This window comes from Meleagris gallopavo, chromosome 7, assembly GCF_905368555.1.
Source record: "Meleagris gallopavo chromosome 7, MGAL_WU_HG_1.1, whole genome shotgun sequence".
In the NCBI taxonomy this organism is placed as follows: domain Eukaryota; kingdom Metazoa; phylum Chordata; class Aves; order Galliformes; family Phasianidae; genus Meleagris; species Meleagris gallopavo.
In genome coordinates, this window is record NC_139410.1 from 23135358 (window position 1) to 23158936 (window position 23579).

The window sequence follows — 23579 nt, forward strand, 5'->3', positions numbered from 1 at the left end:
CCCCGCCCCGCCCCTTCCCACCACGCCGTCGCGCCGCGCGGCGGAAGTGACGCAACGTCCTCCGGTCGCCGTCGTTCAGCCGGGCGCGGCGCGGCGGCCATGGGCAGGAAGGAGCGGGGTGAGCGGGGCAGGGCGGGGAAGGGGCGCCGGGGCTGGGGGCCGTGCCCGCCGCGGGGCGGGGGTTGGCGGGCGGTGCGCGGCTCTCTAACGCCGCGGTGTGCCGCAGACAAGAAGAAGTCCAAGAAGCGGCACTACGAGGACGAGGAGGAGGAGGAGGATGACGCTCCCGGGAAGGACTCGCAGGAGGCCGTGCCCTCGGCGGCGGGGAAGCAGGTGGAGGATAGCGGCGCCAAGCTGGACGAGTACGGCGCCAAGGACTACCGGCTGCAGATGCCGCTGAAGGCCGACAACGCCTCGCGGCCGCTCTGGGTGGTACGTGCAGCGCGGCTCGGCTCGGCGGCGCTCCGGCGGCGGCGGGGCGGCCGCGTGCAGGAAAACGGCGGCGGGGGGGCTGCGCTTCGCCGTGATTTGCGTAGGACGAAAAGGGCGTCCGTGCGGTTGTTGGCGTGTCCGAAGTGAGGCCGGCAGTACGGGCGCAGTTAGGCGAGGCGGCTGACCGTAACGTGGGCTGTTAACACGGAGGGCTGTGTCAGCCCGGACGTGTTCGAGCTTTGTTGCCATAGAAGGAACGCAGACAAACCCGCGTCTGGCCCCGTTTAGAAGACAGCTTGTGTCTGTTCCTGTGCCGGTGCCTCTGCTCTGTTTGTGCGGTTCTGCTTACAGCTGTCTGCCCTCACCGAAGTGCTGCCTCGGGGACGAGCAGTCCGGTGCGATGGGCTGGATGCACGCCCCAAGTCACGCTGCCTTTCTGGGCTTTCTTGTTAGGTTGGCTCTTTTTCAGTAAGATTATTGTTTATCTTTTCCTTGTTACCTCATTCTTAAGGCAGGTGCCTTAAGTTTCAGCACTGGATGAAACCCGGTGATAAATTATCACCTAAATAGAGGAGTCCGTATCCCAGTGGCTGCTTTGTAGGAAAATCCTGATTTTCTTCAGCTAACGCTGAAACGCTGGCATACCTTCTGCATTTCCTTGTGTTTCTGTAGGCTCCTGATGGCCATATTTTCCTGGAAGCCTTTTCTCCTGTTTACAAATATGCACAGGATTTTTTGGTTGCCATTGCTGAGCCCGTGTGCAGACCGACCCACATCCACGAGTACAAACTGACAGCTTACTCCCTGTATGCTGCTGTCAGTGTCGGCCTGCAGACCAGTGATATCACAGAGTACCTGCAGAAACTGAGCAAGACCGGTGTGCCAGAGGGAATCATTCAGTTCATCAAGGTAAGTCTGTGTTGCTGTATTGCACAGCTGTCTGATGTTCTTATCTGCTGTATCTGCATTACTGCTATGTTTTTATATACATCTTTTTTACTCAGTGTTTTTACCGTTTTACTCTATTCTATCGTACTGTTGTAAGAGAGCAGAGACTTTAGTTTCTTTTTCCCTTTTTCTGTTGTATATGGCTCCATAAAGATTGGTGTGTTCTGAACATTTTTCTTCGAGGTTGTTCCATAAGCATAACAGCACTGCAAATAAATGAAGATGCAGCATGTTCTTAAGAAACTGAATTGCACCCAAACCTAGAATCACTCTTTTGGGTTTTCCTAATGACTGCTGTTATCTGTTTGCAGCTGTGTACCGTCAGCTATGGGAAGGTGAAGCTGGTGCTGAAACGCAACAGGTAGGCTGCTTTTGCCACAGTTGGTGTTAAAGAGGTAATCTTCCAAAAACTGCTTGAGAGTAGCCCTGCTGAGGAGAACGTAGGGGTCCTGGCAGATGGAAAACCTAACGTGAGCCAGCAGTGTGTGTTTGCTGCCTGGAAGGCCAGTGATTCCAGGGCTGCAAGAGAAAGGGGTGCACAGAACAGGGTTGTCCTTGTGAGGCCCTATCTGAAGTATAACATCCTGGTCTGGGGCCCCCAACACAGGGATGATGTCAGGCTTTTGAAGAGGGTCCAGAAGAGGGCCACAAAGATGTCCACCGTGCTGGAGCATCTCTCCTCTGAAGACAGCCTGAAGGAGCTGGGCTTTTTCAGTCGGGAGAAGAGAAGGCTGCAGGCAGACTTCATTACAACCTTCCAGTATTTAAAGGGAGATTATAAACAGAAGAGAAATCAACTTTTTACATGGGTAGATAGTGGTAGGATAAGGGGGAAAGATTTTAAACTGAAGGAGAGAAGACTGATAATGTGAAAATCCGCAATGCTTTTGAAGTGAGGCACCTTTTAAAATTTTTTGATGGTTGTAATTTGTTTACTTTTAAATTACCGCCCAAAGTGGGTTACTTGCGAGTGTGTCTGGGCCAGTTGTAGATTTGAGCACTCACCACTTTTTACAGTAAGTTATTGTCTTAATTAGTTCATGGAGATGTGTTTTTTTGTTCTTTTAGGTATTTTGTGGAAAGTACCCATCCTGATGTCATTCAACAACTCCTGCAAGACCACGTTATTAAAGACTGTCGCCTGAGAAATGCTGAAGGTGAAGAAACAGAGCTCATTACAGAGACATTCACAAGTAAATCAGCGGTACGTTTGGCGTGTTTTAAAATGATGGAATTAACGTTAGATAAGCTGTTCTGTAGCTTGGAGTCATTACTGTACATTAGTCATGTTAGCAGTTGTTTTCAGTTTTGTCAGCCATAGTGAACCTTTTGGTGAAAGTTCCTTTCTGTCTTTTTCAGATTTCCAAGTCCAGCGAAAGCAGCTTTGGTCCATCGACATCACAAGAAGCAGATGTTCAAAACAAGCCAGATGTCCCAGCTGACTTATATGAGTTTTATGAGCAGATGGACAAAGATGAGGAGGAGGAGGAAGAAACACAGACAGTGTCTTTTGAAGTCAAGCAGGCATGAACACTTTAGTCTCTTAGCATTTGCAGCTTTAGGGGATGTGCACCAAATAAGCATGAGGGATAATATAAATTATAGTGGTTCCTTGTTTAATGTAGGTCACTGGAAGGCAATGATGTTTCTTTCCTTTTGCCTTCCAAAACCTTGGGATATTCCTTCCCAGTACAAAGCAAGCAGACAGCAGAATGTTCCTTCTCTGCCCACAGAGTGTAGTGGCTTACAAGCTAGAGAGGTTTCAGAAGCTAAAGGAGGTTCTGTTTGTGCTCAGCTTGATGCTGCTTTGTGCAGGACTAATGAGAATTCAGCGGAGAGTAAATCTGTTAGTTTCAGAACTTTTTTTCCTCACAATTGATATTTACAGAAGAAACTCTTGGTGGTTCTGTTTTCCTAGCTTGAGAAGCTGGAGGTTAGAGTGCAGTCCCGACTTGGCCTTCAGAGAGCTTTTGTAAAGCTTGTCTTGTTGCTACCTGGACTTGGTGATTCTAATGAGGCTTTTCTGGGGAAAGCAGAAGTAATAAAAAGAGAACTTTTTAATAGCCAGAGAAGTACTTAATAACCAGAATAACCAGAAACAGTTTTTGGTGATAGAATCAACCTGTCATGGTGATGGAATAACTGCATTGTCAGGGTATGAAGCTTTTCCCTATAACAGGTGTGCAGCTTCAGTAAGTCTTTCCATGTGGCACACCAGACCTTTTGTGTCTGTTATTGAGCTTTTTGTTGCGTGGCTTCAGAGTGTAGTTCAGTCACTGCCCGATAAAGAACTCATTTCAGATTAATGTGTCTTACACTTCCATGTGTCAAAACAGCTCTGTCTAGTACGGGCTGTTATTTCAAATGTTGGAGCAGGGAGGTTGTCACAAAGTTATTGAAATGAACTTCAACTCTTGCAGACTTAATGAGCGTAAATGTTAAATGTGACTTTGACCTATTACTGCATAATCAGTAATTGTTAAATGATGTGGAGAATTTAGCACCTGAAGCTTTGTCTCCTCCTCAGGAGATGATTGAAGAACTTCAGAAGCGTTGTATCCAATTGGACTACCCATTGCTGGCAGAATATGATTTCAGAAATGATTCTGTGAATCCTGATATTAATATAGATCTGAAACCTACAGCTGTCCTCAGACCCTATCAAGAGAAAAGCCTGAGGAAGATGTTTGGAAATGGGCGAGCCAGATCTGGTGTTATTGTCTTGCCATGTGGTAAATTACTGAGTTGATTTTTTTTTTTTAAGGGTTTTCTTCTTTAGGGATTTTGTTCTTTATTGCAGGCAAATAAAGAACTTTCAAATCTGTCAGCTGCTTAGACTTCAGACTGTAATAGGGACTGGTCTGGGTACAAGTATGCCAAGTCCTGATGGATTTTTAGCAAGTGAGTGATGAGAATGGTGGGGAAAAGCCCGATTAGTAGAGCTGTCAGGTGTTTTGTTTCACTAGTGACTGAAGAGCTCATTTGTAGCTGTGATAGATTACCACTCATATTTTTTCTGTACCCTCTGAGTCAGCTGTGCTTATCTTCCAGTGAAATGTAAAACTGCTGGCACTGGAATAATTTCATCCTTGGGTGAGAGCAGGGAGGTGGAGAAGGTTGGGGTGCAAGCAAGGTTAAGACAATCCCTGGGGAGTAATTAAAGAGGGAGAAAATGGGAGACTGCTTATGGCAGTGCAGGAGATACAAGGAGGGCCTGAAAGAGTGCATAAGGGATGTTGGAAATGTGAAACAGGAGTGGAAACACATAAGGACTTGCTGTGTGGTGCATGTACATAGCTTGTGGGACAGGTATGGAGGAGATGCTTTCTGTAGCCACCTGGAATTTATCCTGTATTTGAAAAGAAGAAAACAATATGATTGCTTCTAACTGGCAAAAGCAGCGTTTGCAATGATTTTCCTAAGAAAGCAGCTTGTAGTAGGCAATCCAGCTGTTTTTATAGAAGTAGACAATCAATTTCTTTAAGACTACTCTACTAAGGAACCAGTGAAGACAGCCCTTATGTGATTTCATATCCTCTCGCACATCTCCTGTTGTCCTTCACTCTTTTTCCAACTACTCCAATGATATCTGTGAGATAAATAGTGAATATCACTCCTTCCACAGGTGCTGGCAAGTCTCTAGTTGGAGTGACAGCTGCGTGTACCGTCCGCAAGAGGTGTCTGGTCCTTGGTAATTCTGCAGTGTCTGTAGAACAGTGGAAAGCGCAGTTCAAGATGTGGTCCACCATCGATGACAGTCAGATATGTCGCTTCACCTCTGATGCCAAAGATAAGCCCATTGATTGTTCTATTGCTATCAGCACGTATTCCATGTTGGGACACACGACTAAAAGATCCTGGGAAGCAGAAAGAGTAATGGAGTGGCTTAAAAGTCGAGAATGGGGCCTTATGATACTCGATGAAGTACATACTATTCCTGGTAAGGAAATGGTGTGCAGGCTCTCCTGCTGTATGTACTGGTAATGTTACTTTGCTCTGTGAAAGCTTGTGGGGTTATTAGCTTGCTCATGTTTAACCCAGTTGGTAAACTCAAGGCATAGGGTTTTGAGACAAACAAGTAAACGGCCATCTTTCCCCCCTTTCCCCGCCCAGTGTTGTGGAGTTTAACTGACCTTTGATTTTTTTGTTTGTTTTTTTTGAAACCGTCCTAAAGTTCTGTTGTTCTCTACAATGGTAGTAGAAAATATGAGTGCCTTTTGTGTGGGTTGATAAACTGCTCGAGAGGGTACCCAAATTAAATGTGTATAATTTTGCTGTAGACAAATTTGCTTGTGGATGGTAGCACTCTCTTTAGGAACAGGACAGAGTTAATCTGCTGTCTTTGGTTTTGAGATGCAGTTGCACTGTAGGGTTAGGTGTTACTGCCTATTTCTATTCCATAACATTCGAGTAACTGTAGTAGTAACTGTCCAGAAATAGCTGTTGAAGACAATTGGAAAGCAGTAATGTGGTATTAAAGCATCTGTGGAGTTATCCTGGTGAAGTGACCACCCAGGATTCTGTCAGCTGTTCTGTATTGCTGTCGTGTTGAAATTTGAGTATAATTTGGTCTCTACTGAAATGAGAGATTTCTGGGATGGACTTTGATTAACAAAGCAGCACGTTGCTGACACAGTTCTTTCACTTTTCTTCATTTCATAAAAATTAAGGTATAAGTTCTTCTATGCCTGCAGACTGCAATCACAGGATTTGAAACAGTTTAAAGAGAAATAATTCTGCCTTATGTTAGTCCTGAACGTGACAAAGTCAGCCAAGAGTACTGGTGTTATGTCTTCTAATGAAATGCTACATGGCTAAGATAAGTCATGTAACCTCTCTCTATTACTTTTCTTTTTGGGAAACAGGAAGTAATACAAATGCAAAAGGTTGATAGGGTTTTTTAGAGTACACTGGAGGTGCAAACTAAGGCTGAAATCAATGTGAGGTTTTGCTGTGCCACAGAATACTGTTACAAGCGTATAAAATGGGATGATAATTCCTAAGACCATGCTTGCTTTGCGTTTAGAAGTTTATGATTTTTTTTATTTTTTTTTTAATATGTGAAATTGCAGTACTTGTATTCTAAATCCATTCAGAAAAGTAAACAGTAAGTGTGTCTTATGTTTCTTAGCAAAAATGTTCAGACGTGTGCTCACTATTGTACAAGCTCATTGTAAACTGGGACTGACTGCTACCCTGGTCAGAGAAGATGATAAAATTGTTGATCTGAACTTCCTGATTGGACCAAAGCTTTATGAGGCCAACTGGATGGAGCTGCAGAACAGTGGCTACATTGCTAAAGTCCAGTGTGCTGAGGTGATGTTCTGCTTTTCAGTACTACTGGTGTATATTTAGCATGCTTATAGCTTTTTTAGCTTTTTTTTTTTTTTTTTTTTTTTCCTTTTTTGAAAGGAAGAACTGTAAGTATTGAACTGTGTGAGCAGGACGTGCCCTGTTGGCTTTTCACTTAGTAGTTCAAAAAGGGCTGTCAGTAATCAATATGAACATGCTGCAGTCCTGTAGTGTGTCTTCAGCATTGTTTCTCTTTTTGGGGGGTTGTGGTGCTTGACCAGTTCTCTCTTATTTAGCATTTGGGAAAACAAAAATAAAACAAACAAACCAGCAGCTGCAGTGTTGTAGACCTACTCTGATGCAGCTGGGATTTGCACTGATTTCATTTCGTATTTTAAGCTCAGTTCTGTATGATAGTGTTGGTCAAATGGTATACTTGAAGCTGCTTTTGAGAGACTTCAGCTGGTAGTCTGTAGTCTTCTTTGAGGAAAAAGTCTTGTAACTATTAAAACAAAGAAGGATAGTAGGGAGCTTAAAAATTAAGAAGCCACCTGCTTATTTCAAGCCTTAAGGCCTCAGGATGGAAACAGAAAACATGGCACTAGATCTTGCTATTTCTTTCCAATGTAATCATGTGTGACTTCTTCTTTCCAGCAAATGGATGAGATGAAAATGTAATGTCAGATAAGTGCAAGCATTTCACCCAGGCGTGCTAAAATGTTGGAAATAGCCTTTCTGGGACAGACTGACAGTCTAGCCTCATCCATTGTGATAATTTTTAAGAGCACAGAGCAAATTGGATTATTAAATAAGCTCATACAGATTGTCACAGGTGTGAATAGATTTTTTGCTGAGGATCTTTTAGCTGGAGGAGTAATTATGAAAGAGACCTTTTTAAATATTATTTGTTAAATTTGTATTGTGTGATGAATATGGTAGAGGAAGCCACATACAGAACAAATGTATGTAATTTAGATAAAATTATGCATGTTGTGATGACATGCTGTAGTGTCATTGCATTTGCTTAAAGTTCATAATTTCTTCTATTTTCAATCTCTACTGTAAAGAAAAATTATCACAATGACTAAATCTTTACTGTACTGTGATAGGTGTGTCAGTTCATGCACAGTGCATGATGCTGTGCAGATAAAGCCATTGAAAACTTCTAATAAATTCTGTTTTGAAAGATGTAAACTCAATATATCTTGAAATAAAGCTGATTATATATGAGGAAAGGATTGGTAAATGTGTTCTGTAATGAGAACTAAATATAACTAGGTTTTCAGAACATGGATGAAAGTGAATTTTTAGGGCAAAGGCTTTGACTGCAGTGACAGAAATATTGCACAGTTAATTCCTTTCATTCTACTTTTGTAAAATGTAATAGCATTCAGTGAAACTATCAGATTTTAAACAGGAAGTTTCCTGTCCTGCTCCAATCCCACTGCTTGTTTCTGTTGTGGACCTCACTGCCCCAGCGTTTTGGAAGATTGTATTAATGAGGTTAAAAGAGTTAGTAGTTCTAAAGACTAGACCAGGCAGTACTTCATTTTAGTACAGAAATGAATCGTGTTAGGATTTGTGGCCTCTGCTGCATAGAAAGGTATAAAATGCATTATTATCCCCTAATATTGTTTAAATTCTTACTGGAGTTAATAGATAGATTTACTTTGTGTATATTCTCTAATTCTAGGTTTGGTGCCCAATGTCACCTGAATTTTATAGAGAGTATGTAGCAATCAAAACAAAGAAACGGATACTACTGTACACCATGAACCCAAATAAGTTTAGAGCTTGCCAGTTCCTGATTAAGTTTCATGAGCGACGGAATGATAAAATCATTGTTTTTGCTGACAATGTGTTTGCACTGAAGGAGTACGCAATCAGACTTGGGAAGTAAGTGTTCAGAACTAATGATGATGCTGTTGCTTTCCTCCTTCCTGGAAAATTAACTTGTAATCTTACAGATCTCAGTATCCTCTAGACATTTCTTGTAATACTTTAACTACAATTCTCTTATAGGAGGAGTTCAGGAAATTACTCTCTGGATGGATTTATAGGCATTGAAAATAAATTCCATTGTAGAACTGTTTGAAAAGAATCTGTTTAGCACTTGGCTCAGAGGAGTTTTCATCCAAGTTTTCTATGAAAAACTTCGTTTTTCTCCATTTATTGTTTTTATTGTTATTATTGTTGAAAGCCACTTGGTAAAATTAGGAAGCCTTTAAAAATCTTTCCAGAACTATTTCTATAATGGACTGTAGCTTCTCTCCTGTATCTCTGACAGGAATGTTTTCAAATGTGTGCTTGGGATCTTTCAGGATCAGCTATCCTAATGTCTATAAAATTATTGCAAATAGAGTTTGCTGAGGGGTTGACCTCAGTGTGTGTGAATGGCTTGGGAGGGGATGTTTGACCAGGGAGAGTGTTTGCAAGGATCAGGGATACAGCAATGCCTTGGGGAAAATAAGCATTAGAAGCTGGCCTCATGCTTTCTGTGTCAAGCTCAAATAATGTGTTGATTACTGGAAGCTGCGGGGCATTTTGTTTGCGTGATTTAATGTCTAGGAATTTTGACAGTACTCAGCAAAACTACAAACAAATCTTTTTGCACTTTCTAAAATTAATGATCACTTTTCACTATAGTTTAATGGCTATGTTGTTTTGGCTTGCTGTGCATCGAATAGCAGAGCTAGCAGTTCTGGATGAATTCCAACACCCGTGGTCTCTTTCATCATTTTTTAAATCTGTCTGGACAGAGATTAGCTGTAATGATGCCTCTGGAATGTTGCTAGCAGTGTGCAGTGCACCGCAGAACAAGAGCCTTTAACAAAGGCACATGCCTAGAAGGGGTGCTCACAAAGTAGCCTAACGGTTTATAAGTATGGAAGATGCTGTAGAAGTACAGCAAGAGAACTATTTGAACATTAGGTGCTTGCTTTTCACATTCTTGACTCAGTTCTCCTTCCCACATGATGTGGATGGATCTCCAGTTTATAGATCTGTAATAGCTAGAGAGAAAGAGGGGTTGCAGTGCTAGATGAAACAGAACATTTTAACCGGAAAGTTCTCTAATCGTAGTTTGTTGTGGGCATGCTCAGAGTTGGCATTAGGCATAAACAGGGGCTGCTGGTTTGGGTGTGGCAGGAGTTATGGGTCTGTGTAGGAGGGAGCAGCCCAGTGGGTGCTGCAGTAGTAGCCCAGGCCGTGTCTGCCTGGCTGTGCTGGCTCGGCAGGTGGGTTCCACTGCCTGGTTCAAGTGTGTGGGGCAGGTGGGCTCCCCAGTGGAGGGAAATTGGCACTGTCTGGTGGCTGCTGCTGCACCAGCTCCTCCTCTACCCCATCCCATTACTTTGGTACCAGCAGGGAACAGAACATGCATGTGACAGGAATTATTTTGGCCTTGAATTTTTGAGGCCTCAGAACTCAAATTTCTTAAGCCAGTTTTTACTCTGTTTTAAGTCTGTCACCCAGAGTCGTATAGCTCATGCTGTTTTTTTCACTGGTGCCGTATTATGTTTAAATCACTGTGTAATGAGCTCCGTGCCATGATATCTTAGTACCTGTTAATAAATGAGAAGTTTTGAATTGGTTTAATTTGCATATGTTCTGGTTTTTTTCAGACCATACATATATGGTCCTACTGCACAAGGAGAAAGAATGCAAATTCTACAAAACTTCAAGCACAATCCAAAAATCAACACTATTTTCATTTCAAAGGTGAGGATGTAGTATGTTGTTGTACTCATCTTCAGAGTGAACCTTATATAGGAACAAGCACATTGGGCATTTGACATTATTGCAACTAATAAAGGTATACTTTGTACAAAGTTGTTAGTGATGCATGGAAATAAGATGCTGCTCAGACATTGCTTCTCTGTTGTAGGTGGGTGACACGTCCTTTGATCTGCCTGAAGCCAATGTTCTGATTCAGATTTCATCCCACGGTGGATCTCGGAGGCAGGAGGCTCAAAGACTGGGGCGAGTACTGAGAGCCAAAAAAGGTGAGGTGGTTCTTGGACTTTGCTCGTTGGAATACAGTACAGCATTCAGATAATTTCTCAATTATTTAGAATACTGAAAACACAGACTGAATAAACTGCAATGTCATGAATAAGAAGGTAGTTTAAGATCCCGTGTCAGAGAAATGTTTTCCTTTTTTTTTTTTTTTTTGTAATAATATGGATGCTGTTCTGTTTCTCATTTGCAGAATCTCTCATTTCTTTTCTCCATTTTTTTTTTTTTTAGCCAGAAATGAATTTTCTTGAATACTTTCTTGCATTTTCTTTGCCCTCCTGTTACGAGGGTTTACTATGCCAAAATAGCATTGTTTCCCCTTTCTGTTTTAAGAACTTACACTCAGTATGTGAAATCTGCGTAGTATTAGTAGAAGCATTCAGTGTTCCAGGAGCCAGAATACCCGGTGATGTTTTTTATTCCTCCAAACTTGTGAATTTGTATATAGTATGTTAGAATAAATCTAGCATTGTTTCTATGAGGTATTTCTCTCCTCTAATGCTTGTTTTATTATTTTATTAAAGTTGAGTAATTGTAGAATGGTTATTAAAGTGGAGGTTGTAGAAAGCTGTGTCACTAACAGGAACAGGAATCCTGTCCATCCATAGCAAAGTGTAAATGGAGTGCTGTAGCATTTACTTCCTACCCAAAGACTGTCAAAATCATGTTTATATTATCAGGTTGAATAGTTCATCAGGTTTTTGCTGTTCTTCCCCTCATCCTCCAGTATGTTTCTAGAGGATAAATAAACTGTAAGCCGAAAAGCTACTTGTTGCTCTGGCCCAGGATATCTGTGGAGTTACAGTGTCACTGTAGCTTCAGTGATGGTGAGCTTTGCTTTTTATGGTATGTTCTGGACTCAGAGTGTGGAGATCACCTAGGAAAAAAAACTGTCCAGTTGTACTGGCATTTTTTTTCTGTGATGGGTATGTATGTGAGTAGGATTTAAACTTATTGAGCAGTCAGGGTTTTAGGAATTGCTTCATTGGTTTGAAATCTATCTGTGTCTCAGTTTGAAGAACGTGTATGAGTGCTATGGGGATGCTTCTGTCACTTCTTCTGACATTTCTATTAGTCTTGAACTAAGGAGAATTGCTCAGGCAGAATTTGCTGGTTGACTTGATTAACTGAATGTTTCCTGAAAGACACTCACATAAGTCTGTTCTATTAACTGATAAATAGGAGATGTTTAATCTGCTCTAATCCCATTTATATCTTCTTGAGACAAATTATAAAGTAGCTCAAGGTGAAATGGTTCTACTTCAAGAATTCTCTTGAGTTAAGGTAGTAAGAAGCTTGAAAATTGGTTTATGTCACAGTCTGTTGGCGCTTAGTTTAGACAGAATGAGTATTCCCTAGGAAGTAGTCATATTTCAGAGGAAATTATTGGTAACTGTCAGATGGAGAATAAAATTGCAGTGCTTCAGTTCTGTGTTGGTTGGTGGTGTTTTTTTTTTTTTTGTTTGATTTGGTTGGTTGTTTTTCATTGCTAAAAATGCACAGACTGGTTTATCCTTTTATCTTCCTTTTAATGCAAAAAGATTGCTAACTTTGGCTTACATTGATAAATTTCCATTGTAATTTCTGTTTATCTTTTTTGACATCGATTACAATCTTTGTTTTTTGACTTCTTACCACTTGCTCGCAAACTATTATGTAAGTAATTTTTTCTTTTACTTTGTTTTGCATAGTTAAGTAGCAAGTTGTCAGGGTACCAGCATAACTGGGTTAGTCTAAATTTCCTTTTCCATTTCATCTAACTTATGCTCAAGTTATTATGAACAAGAGTAGGAATTTCAGTGTGGTGTGCTTTGTCACTCAGTTTATGTAAGGTCAGGATGCAGCCTGTATTTTAAATCTTACAAATTGATTTTGTGGAGAGAATTCTTATTTGAACACCTACTTTTACAATTTTGTCCTTTTTTCTTCTTGGTTGACCCAAATGGAACTAATCATTTGGTGGCTTTGTCTCCTAGGCATGGTTGCAGAGGAATACAATGCCTTTTTTTATTCTCTTGTATCCCAAGACACTCAAGAAATGGCATATTCAACCAAGCGACAACGGTTTCTCGTAGATCAAGGCTATAGCTTCAAGGTAAGTCGTCCCTTCCAATTGTTAAACTGTGGCCTGTGAATATAGCTTTAATTCTTTCATTTTATGGCTAGGTCAGATACTTAAGAATTGTGGTTGTGAAATGTATTAATGAAAATTTTGCTTACAGGCAAAAAATTTTCCTGCATTATTCTGTTAACTATGTTACTGTGAGGGTAGATACATGTAGTTTAATACAGCTTTTAGGAAGGTAAGTATTCTATAAGGGCAGATATGAAAGTAATGCTTCCTATTTTATTATGTTGGTTCACAACAGCAGAGGTGGATGTTGGTGGTATGGCAGTAAAGGCTGAATCTTCCCATCAATACTCTGTTACATGTTGTTGTTGTGTGACAGATGGCAGCAGAGGGGCAGTCTGATAAAATGGTGTCTGACATGGAAGTGCATATGAAGCAAAGGTGTGGAATTGAATTCCTCCATGCAGAAAAGATGGCACCCATTGACATTCATTGAAGCTTGCTGAACACTTATGGAGACTAAACAGTGGATGTGAGCACAGTGAGGGTGGTGCATTTCAGCAGTAGTGACAGTGATGTGAAAGACAAATGATGTTCCAGATGGCCATGCACAGCAGTCACGCCACAAATTGAACAAGGTGGAAGCAAGCAGCCTCTACTGGACTGCACTTGAACATAGTTGTTGAAGATCATTAGAGACATCATTAGGCATGCATTTTGGGACATCTGTGTGGGTAGAACCTATATGAACTGCAGGTGCTCTGAATTAAACTGCTTTGTTATCAGTGGCCCTGTTAAAGAGGAGGTCTTTGCATCAAAACAGACATGCCATAGGCTTTACATGTAAAAACCTTGCTTTGCTTTGTAGTGAATGTATCTTCACAAAATTGTAAGTCAGTCACCTGCAGGTAGTTACAACAGATGAGTCTATGTAGCTATAGCCAAGAAGATTAAAGAAATCCCTCTGCTTTTTTTTGAATATAAATCTTGGATTGTAGAACTAAGTAAGAGGTTAAAATAGAGGGGTTTTACTTTGAAGGAAGACCTTGTCCTAAGTGTTCGGACTTCATGGGAACAAAAGTGCAAATGGCAGCTGAATTTCTGGAGCAAAATTTTAGCTGAGCAGTACTGGCATGTTCTTTATTTAAAGATTAGTAGCAAAATATTAGAATATCTGTTTTATTCTGTTTGCTGAACTTTAAGCTTTAGTCATAGCTGGCATTGAACAACAGTAGGGTTGGAAGAAACTTGAAGAAACCATCTAATGTTTCTTCATTACAAGCCAGAATCAACTGTGTATGTCATTCCCAGCAGATGTTTGCCTTCATGACTCTACTTTATCTTTAGGCAATTATTTCAGTGCTGATATCTTTTCTTTTGGAATTTTTATTCCTGATGCCTAACATTACTAAAAATTTGGTACTCTCTTTAAAAGGTAACAGTATGCATTTTTCTTCTAGGATTTTCTTCTTTTCATCTATCAGAAGCTCATTTCTCTGCCTTCCAGCAACAAGGGAATTAGCATAACTGTTTGCTAGATCACACATTTTGTCTTTGCTTCGTTTATACAACCTTGTCATCACTGTTTGCTGCTTGGAGTCTTAATTATTTAGGAGTTGTTTGGTTAGCTAACTGAAGTTTAGTTACCATACTGTATTGCTTTTTTGAGGTTGAATGCAGAATGTATTGACTTTTAAATCAACAGCAGGAGAACTTATTGTTTCAAATAATCTAATTACTTTAAACTTGGCATCTGTTCAACATCTTAAAAATATTGTGGTGGAGTGGAAATTATTTCTGTTTTATGAGATGCGCTAGCACCGTTTTGCAACAACTGTAAACATGCTAATGCAGTTCTTCCTGTGGTTTCATTTTGTTTTCGAGGTGATCACAGCACGTGCACTTCATAGATAACGAGGAATCGTAGAGTTCATTTGTTAGTATAGTAGGACAGGTTGCTTCCCTTCCCTTTCTTAAAACTACATATTTCTCAGAGAAATGCATTTTTTTCAATTTAGAAATTGCCACTGACAACAGTGACACTGCTGACGTATGTTCCTAAATGTGTATGTTAAAATTCTTGGCATCAGGAAAGCTAATTGATTATTGTTACGAAATACAAAGTCTTTTAGTATAAAGTATATTCATGCAATATAAAGTACTAGTTCTTAAACTGGACAAAACCTGAAGCTACAGCATGAACTCAGCCTTCCAATAAGGTTCCTGGTCAAGCTGGCACGGAATGAGCATTTGGTATACGTTCTCTGTCTAGAGCTAATGCATTTCCAGCCAGAATATAACAGGAGATTGTGAGGTGGAGGATTCACTTGCACACTCACCATAACTAACAACTGTTCAAAAACCTCCACCTTGTATTGTACTCTGTTTCTTAGGTAATAACAAAGCTTGCAGGCATGGAAGAAGAAGAACTTTCATTTTCGTCCAAAGAAGAACAGCAGCAACTTCTTCAGAAAGTCCTACAAGCATCTGACCTAGATGCTGAGGAGGAGGTAGTTGCTGGAGAATATGGTTCAAAGTCAGTTCAGGTAATGAAAAATACTTTGAAAAGGATGACCACAAATGCAGTAGAATAGGACTGTTCCATTTTAATTCTGAATGTGATGCCACCACTGATGCATTAGTGTCTTTGTAAAATACTGGAAAACTTTTTTTTTTTTTTTTAAGCTGCATTAGCACTTGGCTAATTAATTCACTGATTTCCTCATGTCCAAAGGGCAGAAACTAAGAGGCCACTTCACATAAGAGTAAGTGGTAGGCAGTTACTTTCTTAGTAGAAATTCTCCTTTAAGGAAAATAAAAACCAACTTTGAAGGCTTTTTGGTCAGAAGGTCTGTAGATGAGAGCTGATCTGTCTAATCACACACTCCAAGCATGTGTTTTTTCTCCCCATACTTACAGATGTCACGTCGTACAGGCACAATGAGCTCTATGTCAGGAGCAGATGATGCGGTTTATATGGAATATCACTCATCTCGGAGTAAGGCATCTTCAAATAAGCACATCCACCCACTATTTAAGCGCTTCCGGAAATGATGTCCTTCGTGTGTGCATGCTATAAGAACTGTGCATCCATGTACCTCTTTCCATAACTAAAAATATGGATTTGAAATTTCTGGCGGGTCCTCTAAAAGACATCTTTGTGTGCATCTGTGTAGCCACATTTTTGCTTAGCAACATTTATGTTCTAGTGATTAAATGTGAAAGAAGATAAGGAACTAAATCTCATCATGGAGATATATATTATCCAGTGACTGGATCCTGGTTATACCTGTCTGGTTTTCAGTGTGATGAACAGATTTTATTTTTATCGGCTGAAGACACGTTTTCAGGTGAATTCTGAAAAGGTTTTGTATATGAAGTTTGTACTGATGTTAGAAATATTATTTATCTGATTACTGTCTACTTAGCAAAACGTTGATGTTTAAATTGCTTAAACGAAAGTTATAAATTGAGTCCTGATAGGAGCACTTTACATAATGTTTTTAATCTAGGACCTAGTCGATAATCATGACTTAAATTGTTTTAAAATACTAACAAATTGGTTGAAATATTTTGAAGTTCTAAGGTGAAGAGAAAGAAGGGCTCTGTCTGCAAAGTGAACTAGATGAAAGCATTAGTAAGTACAAATAAACTCTGTGCTCCATTTCCTTTATTTTTGTTGCTACTGTTGAAAAGTTTCTGAAATAAAAGCTATTTCCCTTGTTATTTATGTTCTGTTTATTAGTTACGTAATAAAACCATAACTGGTAAACAGTGCAGTGTCACTATAGAAGTTACTGTTGGATCAAAGAGTGTTTTGTCTTGCCAGAGGGTGACTAGGACGCAAATGCATGAAGGAGAGATTCCTGCGGCTTTTTTCGTAACGAAGTAAATACGGTAACTTTCTAGAAAACCTATGAAGAAGTAAAGAGCACTCTTGAAAAACAAACAAACAAAAAACCTTCAATTTAATACTGCAACAATTAGTTATACTACTTGTATTGTGGATTTTTTTCTTCTTTACCTTGCTGAGAATTTATAGAGTTCTAGGAACAACTTATCAAATAGCATTTATCTTGATCTGTTGTTTCAAAATGGATTATTGTAAAAAAATTACTTTACTGGAAGGAGTACATATGGTAAAGCTATCCAAGTTATGTGACAGATGTGTTTCAGAAACAAATTGATTCTTTTTAGTATGAATCACAAATGTAGAATATTTCTTGCAATACTGCAGGCTGAGCTCAGAACACGCAGCACTTGTTTTCAGTTTCTATATCAGGAGTAATTTTGAAAATGAAACTGGTTTGATTCAGTTGAGGTTTTTGTTCTATCCTCTGATATACCACATAATGCCTGGTTCTTTCTCTTGTTCTAGGTTTTTTGCCTCACAAGTTGGGACTGTTCACAACAGTACCTGAGCATCTTACAGGCAAAAGATCAATGGACAGTGTTCTAGCACTGATTTCCACTCCTCAGTTTTAAAGCATTATTTCCTTCTAATAATTCAGACAGGCTCTCATAGCAACATGGAAAGAGTCTGGCAGTGGGACAGATGAGAAAGTAAACCAGTAGCCCTCTGCATAATTTTCTGTACCACACTTTATGACTAACTTTGGAACTCCCTTCATCATAAACTTTGGGGAGAGGGAGAAGGGGAGAAAAACTGCTACATTTGGAAATGGCTTAATAGCAATATTTGTTTTTGTAACTGTCACATTAGTAGTACTTGAAGTTAGAGCAGTGATGCAGTATTCTGCAAATCTTGGCTGTGATGTCCAATGATCTTACTCTAAATAATGGCCTATGTGGGATGCAGTACTTCCAGCATTAAGCAAAGAAAAATAATTGTAAGAGGTAAGAATCCATGTTCTGGTAATAGTGTGTTGGTGTTCACAGTTTAATTATTATTAATTTAATAATTTGATAGAATTGCTGCAGTAGTTACTCCGTACAGATGGCTGTGGCTGCAAGTGGCAAACAGATGTGCAGTTACTCAGTATAAAACAATTGCTTTCCTGTATCTACTCTGTAATATACTCACTCAATTCTGCCTTCCAGACAGAATCTGTTGCTAAGAAAAACTACTTGTTCCTCACTAACTGCACGGGCTAGCAGTTCTCTAAGGCATGACTCCAAACTCAGTATTGTGTGGGTACAATATACTGCTCCAGAATTAGTCTGCAATCCCAGTTCTGTAGGAAATGAAGCTATCTTGTTCACCTACAAAACCCAGCACTGAATTTTGTCACACAGGAATCTGTTTGAAGCAGTATGATAGGTTTCAAGCATGATGCTTCACAGTAACTGCACAGTACCTGTAGTGGGCTCTCACTGCCCTGTGGCCTGAATCCCAAGAATCTGGGCCCTAGCTCTAAAGTTGCAGTCAGGCACTCACATTCTTCATCAGATGCTTACTGGCCATTTATTGTGCAAATGGATTGCGAGATTGCTTGCTACAGAAATTGTAGAAACAATGTGGCTGAGAGTTCTGAGCTTGTCTCGAGGAAGTATGTGAAGGAACCCTTTCTTTCTGCCATTACACTTCTGTATACGTACCTTTCTGAGATGCCTATATTCTTGTAGGAGGATTCTGGCATAACAAAGCCAACAAAGTGCAATGCAGTTCATGGATCCTGATAAACCATTGACACCTGCAAACAATAGAGCTCAATGATATCCTGAATTCTCAATAAGAGGGAGACAAAGTAACATGAATTGTATAGCAAATCTGTTTTCAGACTGAGTGGTGACAGAAGCAGGTGAACTTTAGGGTAAGTATGTTACTTCTTGCAAGTCAGTGAATAGATGTGCAATTTCCTTGGACGTAATTCAGGTTACTCTGTTCCTGGTCGCCTCCTTAGCTGGACTGAATTCCTCACAGAGAAAACTTCCACTTTCTAGCTTCTTCGTGTCATTCTTTTTTATAGTTCTTTGTGGCTTTGATAGTCTGCAACACTGAAACTGATGTTTGTGCTCTTTATCCCCATGGCAAGTCAGCAACTGTCTGTCAAAGGATTAATGCTTGAAGAGTACTGCTATTCATTAAAATGACTTTCAAGACTATAAGGGCACATTGACATTGGTGTTACACTTTCCAACAGCATTTCAGCTCTGCAAAGCAGTGTTTAAGAACTTAAAAATGGGAATTAAAGGCAACTATACTTCTCAGGTATACCATAAGACAGGATAAGCATCTATACCTGCTACAAGAAATCTATAAGTAAAGCTGAATCATTTATTTATTGCAATTGATTTATGGTTTTCTGCTTAAGCATTAAACAGTAAATAATGCACAGTGCTGTCAGATGCTGGGATGGGCTAGTTTGCTTGGATTTATGAGTTCTTTTATACAATATTTGATTAAGACTTTAAATTAGAGTGTGGTAGATGAAATCAAAGACTGAGAAGTAGTTTTCATTTTTCTTCTAAACTAAAGCTGCTTCGTAAGTAAGTTACCTATAAGCTCTGTTGTCACCTCATGCTCTGTTAAGTTCAAATTTGTCTTTTTTCAAGAAAAAGAGTGGGAATTTGGAAAGCGTTTAAAATTCCAATGAAGTGATTTCACAACTTGAAAAGGTCTTTCAAAATATACATTTAAGAGCAGTCAGAAGAAGCAAAACCCATGACTAATGGCATGGCTTTTTCAGAGAAAAGATATTTCAAATCACACTGAAATTTTTTTTGCTGAAATTTCTGACATTTCAGTGCTTCAACTATTCTTCCGTGTGAAATTTCTGAAGAGCCTATCTTTATAGTGTTAATTCAAGGTGTTACTTGGGCCAAGTTAAATGCCTCCCATCAAATGCCTTTTGCTTTCATAAAAGTGTTTAGATGCATTAGCTATTTGAACACTGTGATGTTTTATACGTAGTACAATATTAATGATACTGATCAAATAATTAAAAGCCAGAGATAGCCAAGACTATTGAAAAATGAAAATAATTCTGAGAAAACAAAATTCCTGCAAGACGATAATGTAACCACTGACTCTGCATAGCAAAGCTATTAGGACACAAAGAAAGCTTCAGATGAACTTTGTCAGAGTTCATGCAAAGAGGAGGGCAAGTTTAAATTGGATTTAGAAATAACTTAGTGAAGGTAACAAAGCACAGTTAATATGACCCCACTAGGGGGTCTAGACTGAAAGAACAGGATGATTGTGGATTTCCAGGCAAGCTATCCTCCAATAATAATATGCAATCTTAAGTTGTCAATAGTCAAGTTTAGTTTATACTGTGATTCCGTTACATACCAAAAGTTAACTAAAATTGAAACACTTCTACTGTGAAAGAGGCATGTGCTCCAACTTGTTTGGAATAATAAATGTCCAAACTGACTGGTTACATAAAACAATTTTTCAAAATCAGCAGACTGACAGACTAGCACAAAAGTCATTGTTTAAATTTAAAGAACTGTATATTCAAGTTTCTATTACGTCTGATGAATACATGTTCTGCAAGATTGTGGAAGTAGGAGATGTTTATCTTCCAAGTCACATAAATGTGTTTTGGTTGGCTAGAGCTGACGGCATAACTTTTCCTTTACGGTTCAGTGGGCTTACGTGGATTGGAACGAACAAGTTTTATGTTACAGCTGCTATGTTCACCATTTTTCGTGGGAATTCCTTGTTTCTCTAACACTACTGGACTTCTGTTACCTGAAACAAATCCGTGATTTGGATTTCTAAGGAAAAGGGAGCCAGACAATACACATCCTTCCACAAGTCTAGCTTTTACCCTAGATCATGTGAAATCATCTGCTGCTTACTCAAATGTAGGTAAGTTTAATTCTTTCTATCTTTTTCTAGTCTACTCTAGAAGACTTATTTCAGCTTTGTCTGTCTCTTGGAGCAAAACTGGGTTTTACTGATAATGTTGATTATTAAACATGCTGTAGTTAGTCAGTCTGACCTCCATCTTGGATTCTGCTCTAGTAAGGATGCAAAGTATGGTGGTAAAGCACCAAACAGTGATGCATACATTAATAACTCTTATTTGAAAGTCAGACAGAACCACACAGCAAAGAGAAGAAAATAGTGTGATTACATATTCAGTGCTGTGGTAGCCCACACAATCGTTCATGTTCGTAAGTATTCCATTCCTGGTTTTCACTGTTTAACCATGGAATAATTTGGCTATTATAATTCCAAGTATTATTTTTCAATAGTTTAGCTAGAAAAACAAAACTGCATCTGCATTGATAGATTACTATATTATTATTGATAATAACTGATGACCAGGGGAGGTTCAGGTTGGATATCAGGAAGAGGTTCTTCACTGACAGCGTGGTTAGACATGGTGCTGTGACCACTTCCAAGCTTACTGGAGCACAAGAAGCATCCTGACAATGCTGTCAGACATGTGGTCCTGTGGAGCCAGGAGTTGGACTCGGTGATCCTTATGGGTCCCTTTGAACTCAGGATATCCTAAGGTTACTGTACAATGTTATTGTATAGTAGCATTATTGTAAAAGTCTGTCTGAACTTGTATCTACTAGCAGCTCTTCCTTTCTACTCCATTTAACAAACTTCCTAGAAACATGTCATGTTCCAAATATATTTATAAGATAATATTATAACCTTTTTATTTTGTTATAAATTACTTTGTGAGCCTTCTACTATCTGTTATTACAAGCTACAGTATGCAGGCCTCTTAGGCTTACTGGCACTAGGTTTTTGCTGACACAAGACTTTAGAGCTACTGGCTGCCTTGTGCACTGAGTAAAAATTATATTACTGTGGATGTCAGTCAACTCATGCCTGTGAGGAGCCCATTTTATAGATATGAGGAACTGCATTGTTAATTCTCCTTTAAATTTCGCTTCTTTTATAAGTAAGAAAGTTGACATTTTAGTCATCGTTGCTGTTTTGTGCTTTCTTCATTAATTTGCATTACTCTCAACCATCATCTCTAAGTAGATTCTTCAGTATTTTTATTTGGGGAGAAATGAGTTAAGATATTATTTGTTAATTCCTAATCATTAAAAATACAAGACAGTAAGCAGATGTGGACGTGTCTCACAGGAATGTCTTAGGTCTCTTCTCTCAAATGCCACATTCATTCTGCCTTTTCTTTAAAAACTGATAACATTACTCAAAAATAATCAAATTCATTGACTTTTCCCTGCGTTTTGTTTTTACATTAATGCGTGTGCATTAGGAAGTCCATTTCTTGGACTTCCTAATGTTGAACATGATCTTTAAATGATTAAAAAGTCTATCCAGGTAGCAGAGATATAAGGTGTTTGTTTTTAATTTCCTAAAACTAGATTTATTATTATAAACAGTCACAGAATGATTGAATGATATTATAATATATATGTATGATATTATATATTCTTATACACTGCATGCAAGTTCTATGGTTTAGTCTCCCTTGAAGTGAATAGAATATGATTAGTGTTCCCTTCAGCTCTGCTATTACTGAAATTGCATTTTCTCTGTTTACCTATTTTAAATACAATGTGTTTCGGACTTTTTTTTTTTTTTTTTTTTTTTTTTTTTTACAAACACACAACAAGAGAAATCAAACATGAATATGAACTAAACTGCTTAGATGTGTGAGTGGAAGCGTGGATTTACAATATAGTTCCTATGCTTGGACTACAGCCACCTCTAGAAACTCCTCTGAGAAAAAATAGGTACAGTTCTGGTGAAGTTCTCAGAGGACAAAACTTCTGAAACTATTTTTCAAGTAGGCTGGCTACAAAAACTCTCTTATAATTCATTTTGTGAAAAAGAGGTAATTCATTGTGAAGTAAAGGATAGGGGGGAGGGAACCAAATGCCCAAATATGGAATTAACTAAAAAAACCTACAAGCAGAGAGAGCTAGTGCCAGTTGCAAGATTGAAGCTCTACAGTATGTAGTATATCTGAGGTTCTTACTAGCATATGAATAGAAGCAGATGCTTTATGTGATACTAACGGTGTGAGACTGATATAAAATACTTACCATATTAATAGATGTGAAAAAGCGGTTTCAGGAGGAGCATATATTCTCTCAATTGATCTAGAGATTAGAACATGAAAATCAGTTTTTAAAGCTGGTGAACTACTGCATAAACTTGAAAACAAAATTCACTTCCAAGTTTCTAGTGGTGATCTTAATTTATTTTTAAAATTCCATTGTAACCTTTAATATGTATAGCTATGGAGTTATACCAGTGTTCCTGGCAAAGTGAATTCATGCTGTTTGCATTTTATTTGTTGACTTACAATCTGGGGACATCATCAGTTATTCAATAGCTTTAAATATTTTGGATATTGTTCTTAGAATATGGCCAATGTAATCTAGGTGATTTAGTTTGGAGTGTCCTTTCCGTTCTATAGGACGACTGTCTATCTTCCTGTTCTTTTTAACTCCTCCTGTAGCTATCGCTTAGTGCCTCTACTATTTGCTTTAAGAGGTATTCCCTGTTTTTTTTGTTTTGTTTTTTTTTTCTCCTCCACTGTTCCTAAGCAAGACACAGAATTACCTTTCAATAGTACAAGTCAGAACAAGTTTATCATCACATCTACCTGATTTTTTCAATTATTTTTTTTCCCAGAACCATTTATTTTATAATTGTGTCTCCCAAACCATCTTTAGGCAAATGTTAAAGAAATAACGTAGCTACACCAGGCATAAACATAGACAGTAAAGGGAAACTACAAAGGTAATCTAGAATGTGATACACCCAGACTGTGCCCAACAGATGTTTACTAAATCTGCTTTTACAAAGTTAGTGAGAGCAATTACATAACTTCATGAGGTAGCTTGGCAGTCTGAAATGTGAGAGAACCCAGAGATATCTGAGGTAGCAAGGCTATTTGAAAAT

General features: G+C 39.0%; 2 protein-coding genes and 1 long non-coding RNA gene across 5 annotated transcripts in view; 2 read left to right on the forward strand and 1 right to left on the reverse strand.

Annotated features, from left to right (window-relative positions):
* ERCC3 (ERCC excision repair 3, TFIIH core complex helicase subunit) lies at positions 1-16486 on the forward strand. 2 transcript variants are annotated; one of them, XM_085228721.1, is made up of 15 exons: positions 1-118; positions 227-432; positions 1105-1341; positions 1692-1741; positions 2449-2584; positions 2740-2904; positions 3908-4112; positions 5006-5320; positions 6512-6696; positions 8366-8568; positions 10296-10392; positions 10559-10676; positions 12666-12784; positions 15154-15306; positions 15680-16486. In XM_085228721.1, exons 1-15 carry the CDS (start codon positions 100-102, stop codon positions 15812-15814), a joined length of 2343 nt encoding a protein of 780 aa, XP_085084847.1. In that variant the 5' UTR covers positions 1-99; the 3' UTR covers positions 15815-16486. The 2 variants fall into 2 exon arrangements, with proteins under 2 accessions (XP_085084847.1, XP_085084848.1); XM_085228722.1 differs by lacking the exons at positions 15154-15306; positions 15680-16486 and having other exon boundaries at positions 10559-10675; positions 12664-12788.
* LOC146544004 (uncharacterized) overlaps positions 16414-23579 on the reverse strand; it is an 8813-nt gene continuing 1647 nt past the window's right edge. Inside the window, exons 2-4 of one of the 2 annotated variants that reach the window (XR_014884544.1) lie at positions 22715-22771; positions 18320-18414; positions 16414-16674 (exon numbers count right to left, since the gene is read on the reverse strand). This is a non-coding gene — a long non-coding RNA (uncharacterized LOC146544004). Of the gene's footprint in view, positions 18415-22714; positions 22772-23579 lie in introns of both variants that reach the window. The other variant, XR_014884543.1, reaches the window with a different exon arrangement.
* The window catches only part of CYP27C1 (cytochrome P450 family 27 subfamily C member 1), a 22730-nt gene continuing 19349 nt past the window's right edge, over positions 20199-23579 (forward strand). The window contains exon 1 of the mRNA XM_085228730.1: positions 20199-20536. Coding sequence (XP_085084856.1) covers positions 20535-20536 — 2 coding nt within the window. The 5' untranslated portion in view covers positions 20199-20534. The remainder of the gene's footprint in view (positions 20537-23579) is intronic.